Raw genomic sequence first — 5,192 nt, 5'->3', positions numbered from 1 at the left:
CGACTGACTATTATGCGAGCTACAAAATCTGCCAATACGCGCTTAAGCTTATGTGGATGATGTGGATGTACTAGTTTTTGGTGGATATCTCTGAACGATGTGTAGAAATGGACAATGTGCGTTGATTTGATTGACAGTTGGTGCCTCAGTAAATCCAAATAAAACCCCAATACTAAAAGGAGTAAACTGAATGGACTGGGCGTTATTCCAGTCAAGAAGCTTCTTTGGAAAAAAATGTATAGGGGTAAAAAATGAAAGCATACATATATACATGTACAATGCGCATATTGGAAACCGCTGGTTTGATGTACATATATATCTATCTGAATTAGGTATTACCTCAAAGCTTCAATATACATATAAATACCTGCATACGTCTGCCCTGATAATTGATATTGATATCAATGATTGAAAAAACTAAAACGAAATGTTTTCTTGCGATCCCCCATTCATATGAGTTCACTTTATTGTGTTATTGACGAATTGATATGTTAAGATGACATCATAAACATTTCAGAATGCACGAAATTCGCGTAAAATGTAAGGCTTCCTCCTTCTAAAATGTTGTTAATAATAGTTGAATATCCTTCAAACTTCCCAGAATTATGTGCTGTATTGTCACCTATATTTTGTACTTATACCATGAACTTTTGGTTTTCGGCCAAATTTCTAAAATGTGCTGATATACCATTATTAATTTTTTTTTGTGCAGATATCGGAACGGGATATATTTTGAGGCTCAGATTTCGTTTAGGTAGACCACTGCGATTATTTTCAGATTTTTCGGTTGGATAGGTTCTGAAAACGAGACTTGTTACTTTTTTTGGGGTCATATTTTGAGCCCTCATTCCCCTACATTTCACTCGATATCAAATATGGGTCCAACATGACCATGTTCTGGGAAAAAAAAAATGTTGCACCTCCCTTTCGCATGTATGAGGAGTCCCCCATTAAACTCAACATAATGGCAAATGACACCACTTGTTATATGTAAAGGGATTCATAGACCACGTAATAATAATAATAATCGTTGGCACAACAATCCATATTGGATCAGGACCTTGAAGTGTGTTGGAGCACTTCATTCAAGACCGTAACGGTACACTACAGAACACTGTAGGAGGCAATGTGGTCAGCATTGCGCTCGCCCGAGATTATTACCCTGATTTGACTCAGGTACTCATTCACAGCTGAGTCGACTGGTATCCGACGTCAAATCACGATACAAATCCCACTGTCGCCAGCGAGATTTGAACCGCGACCTTCCGTACGACAGCCTTGTGCTCTAACCACTCAGCTATCCGGACACAGACCACATGTTCTCACCAAATTTCCGAATAAATCGGGTGTGATCGACAGACAGACAGACGGATGGACAGAGACACATCAGATCGGCTCAAATAAGGATGTGTTTTACAACAAAATTTTAAAAACAAAAGAAATATTATATCTTTAATTTATGGTAAAATTGAATTTTGACTGAGTGCAAGTACAATCACTAGTGCATGGAATATCAGCTTTAGTGTTACTGGTTTGAGTGATCGAAGAGGTCCAACATGGAAAATTCATTTCCAACGTCAGCGCGGAGCAGCACGTTGTTAGGCTAAGTCAAATCAGCACTGGTAATGCCACCAGACGGCTGTGGAGTAAGGTGCAGAAGGTTTACCGGAACTGTGTCATCCCCGTCCACTACCGTAGAAGAAATTTTGTTGGAATCAGCCGGTTACAATGATACGACAAAAGTCACTCCAGATGTATTCAGAATTCAACGTACGCAAGGTAGCAGCGGAGTCTTTTCAAATCCCTTAATGAACCTCAGTAGACCATCCAGACAGTACAGTTTTCAGTTATTGAAGCCAAAGAATATCGGAGTGAACTTTGGTGGTTACCCGACCAACATGCTGAGTGAGTTACCGCCGAAGGAACCCGGTATGTCACTATGCCAGCCATGAATTTTTGTGGACATTACCAAAGAGAAGGTTCAACGAGCCATAAAGAGCTCGAAGCTGGTACAAACCGTTAAGTATTTGGGGGTATATTTTGGCTCCAAGCTAAGGTGGAAGAACCATATCCGGGAACAATATCAAAAATTCTTCACATTGCTCTGGTGCTGTAGCTTACTTGATCGCGGCACTCGACGCTATCCACAATCAACTCCTCATTCATTTGGAGGTGAAAGTGAAAGCAATCAACGAGGCATAAAGACTCGATACTATTGGCGCGTGGAAAAGCGGCAACTCTTACGGTCATGCGTCCGTCTGGAAATTCCTCGCCAAACATTCGGGGGCTTTGATACTAACTATACTAACTAACTATTATATGGATTCCAAATTCGTCTTTGAAAAGACCTACTCCATCGAAATGGTTGATAAATCGAAGAATGGTCGATAAATGGCCACGAGTCTTTCCGGACTACAGGCCTAATAGTCATCACCGACGGGTCAGTCGACGGGACCGAGCGGAGGTGTGTTCTCTGTCTTCTCGGGTAATTTGGTTATGGAACCCACTCGATCACTCTAAAAAATTACAACCATATTTCAGACAGAGATATATTTCATTTATTTGGCGATAGAAGAATAGTCGCGGCAAAAATGCAGGGGTCGCATCATTCGAATTTGTTCCGTCTGTCAGGCAGCATTACCAGCACTATACAGCAACAAAATATCAAGCCAGTTGACATGGCGTTATTTTCAGGTGCTGTTGAAACATAGCCGACGAACGAAACATTCGTGATGTGGTTGCTAGGACAATCAAACATCGCTGGTAATGATGAAGCTGGTAGACTAGCTCGACAAGGGTCTGGATTCAAAATAGTGGAGCCAAAGCCAGTTTTTGGCATCCGGCCGTCCATTGCCAAATCTACTCTGAAGGGTGAAGTTTCAAGGATTCATGCAGTTAAATGGTGGAACTTAAACCTTGGGAATGAATCCGGAGCCGCTAGATTGGGATGTGGGACGTGAAAACGGGACGCCTCTCTTTAAAAAATTATCACACTTGAAATAAGGATATAGTCATATCTTTACGGTAAAATTTGCTTTCCAGCCCCTCTTCGGAAAGGCAGTAAATAAACACCGTATAGAAAAAGCAGAAGCAGATTCCTTTTTTCTAGCACCGTTTAAGAATTGTGGTGGTATCTTGCATTGGAAGTTTACGACACTCACAAAAGGGGCTAACTTCTAAGGGTTGATGATTCTAGCGTTGGTAAACGGACGGTGGAATACTTAATGCTATGCTCGAGAGTATAGTCCCGGTCCGAGTTGGGGATATAAACTATATGAAACATAGTGGCATGCAACATTTAAGCAATGTAGATTTTGTAAAATAAATGCTGGCTCTTTCCTCTTTGTAATAAAATTTTCACCTTAGATTCCACGTTTTAACGTTTTCTAGTTAAATTTAAAGAAAAAGTTTTATATTAATCGTCCCATATATCCATACGAAATTCAGTTTATTTTACTTTTTAAAACCTTTTGATTTTTCATATACAAGAATATTCAACAATACGATCCTCAAAAACGTCATGGATTTTCAATATTTAAAGTTTCAAATTTTCCATTATCCAATCTTTATGAGCTGTGACGTTGGTATAGATCCCTGGCCAATCTTCTAAACCGCATCCTTTCCCAGATGACACAATACCATCCAAATAATCACATCCATCAATATTTGACAGAAGAGGACCTCCAGAATCTCCGTCACAAGTATCCTCTTTGAATTTTCCACCTGCACAAATTTGTGTGTCCGTTATGTTTATTCTCACTTTCGAATATCTCTGTTTGCAGTCTTCGTGGTGATACCAGGGAATCTCTAATTTATTGCTTACATTGCTTCGCTTAGCTGTAAATGATTTTTTTATCAGGGATAAGTAAGGGCAAAAGCCGAGGTTTGAATGAATAAAACGAAACTTACCATCAAGCGTTCGACCCCATCCTACTGCCGTAAAGTTATGAGTTGGTAGCAATTCCGGGTTTGGAGACTGCGGAATCCAACGCAAACATACCGGGCTAATATTCGTCTCGTAGTTGTCAATTTCCTTGGAGAAACGGATTAGCGCTATATCATGAATTTTAGATCTATCATCGTATCCTTTATGGATTATAATTTTTTCGATGTCCATTTCTATTACTCCATTATTACACGTTCCATTTGTGCAAACAGTTTGAGACAAGTCATGTTCACCTAAACGAACTTTGTGTCTGTAAAATTGGAAGTGATTGGTTATTGACAGGAAAAATAAAGTGATTTGGATAGTCATTGAGGAAATAATTTTTGTTACATCTAGATTTGTTTACTCACAATTTTCCAGATTTTTCGAGTATAGCTCCTGTGACGCAATGAGCCGCAGTCAGAATGTGTTGCTTATTAATTAATGTCCCACCACATGGGAAGGTACTGAACCCGTTCGAGTTGACATAATGCAAAATTGCAAGTGAAGGAAATTCTCCCAATTCACTTTCCATGCCATTATATATAGAGAGACTGGGAATGCAACATGACGATATATCGGCCAAAGTATCGTCCCACCTGGTAGAATCTTCAGAAGTACTGTTTACGCTACTTTTACTCGGCAGACAATTTCCCGCAACGAGCGTTTGTAAAATTACAATCGACCAGGATGATAAATTCATTGTAATTTATCTGAAATATGAAACGGTCGGCGTCGGCGAATATCTTTTGCTATTTTAAATGAGAAATGTTACCAAATGTTTAAAAAAAATGAATAGCACATTACGCTACGCGGTCTTATAACAAAACGTCATATCACTTCTAATTTATGTATGTTTTTAAAGGCAGAAATATGCATATTCAAACGAAATTAGAATGCAAAGAAAACTCACACAATTTAAAAGCCAAAACACCAAGTGTACGTCTAGATATTCGAAAGATTGTAATAAATTCAGATTGTAACGTCTAATGCTAATTTCATCTTACTAGCTTCGAACAGTTACAAGTTCTATGCTGTACTGCCTTTGGATTTATTTTTACCAAATCGGATAGCGCTGAAATGAGGGAGAAAGAAGAATTTTATGCAAACCTTGATTTTAATTCTAGGGTCTAAGATTGCCGGGGGCATCCCCGCTTGAGTTGGTAGAGATCGCATCTATCTACCTAACCGGTTTCAATAGCAGTCTCTTAGTTGTAAAATTAAATGAAAATGTTTTTACGGCTGGTGCCATCTAAGATAAATTCTA

At 39.1% G+C, this 5,192-nt stretch overlaps 1 protein-coding gene across 3 annotated transcripts; it reads right to left on the bottom strand.

Annotated features, from left to right (window-relative positions):
* Positions 1–3,422: 3,422 nt before the first annotated feature.
* Positions 3,423–4,986, bottom strand: LOC119656488 (serine protease 7-like). 3 transcript variants are annotated; one of them, XM_038062818.1, is made up of 4 exons: positions 4,841–4,986; positions 4,297–4,677; positions 3,910–4,196; positions 3,423–3,837 (listed from the first exon to the last, which is right to left on the bottom strand). In XM_038062818.1, exons 2-4 carry the CDS (start codon positions 4,626–4,628, stop codon positions 3,536–3,538), a joined length of 921 nt encoding a protein of 306 aa, XP_037918746.1. In that variant the 5' UTR covers positions 4,629–4,677; positions 4,841–4,986; the 3' UTR covers positions 3,423–3,535. The 3 variants fall into 3 exon arrangements, with proteins under 3 accessions (XP_037918746.1, XP_037918761.1, XP_037918754.1); XM_038062833.1 differs by having other exon boundaries at positions 4,297–4,638; positions 4,841–4,974; XM_038062826.1 differs by lacking the exon at positions 4,841–4,986 and adding an exon at positions 4,701–4,834 and having other exon boundaries at positions 4,297–4,638.
* Between the last annotated feature and the right edge of the window lie 206 nt (positions 4,987–5,192).

This window comes from Hermetia illucens, chromosome 1 (assembly GCF_905115235.1).
Source record: "Hermetia illucens chromosome 1, iHerIll2.2.curated.20191125, whole genome shotgun sequence".
Lineage (NCBI taxonomy): Eukaryota > Metazoa > Arthropoda > Insecta > Diptera > Stratiomyidae > Hermetia > Hermetia illucens.
Note: the sequence above shows the minus strand (reverse complement) of the source record. Positions and strands in the feature narration are given on the sequence as shown.

Coding starts and splice junctions, on each gene's coding strand:
- LOC119656488 (XM_038062818.1), bottom strand. CDS start 4,628: ATGAATTTATCATCCTGGTCGATTGTAATTTTACAAACGCTCGTTGCG. Junction 4,197..4,296: donor CTCGAAAAATCTGGAAAATT/GTGAGTAAACAA, acceptor CCAATTTTACAG/ACACAAAGTTCGTTTAGGTG. Junction 3,838..3,909: donor ATGGGGTCGAACGCTTGATG/GTAAGTTTCGTT, acceptor AATCATTTACAG/CTAAGCGAAGCAATGTAAGC.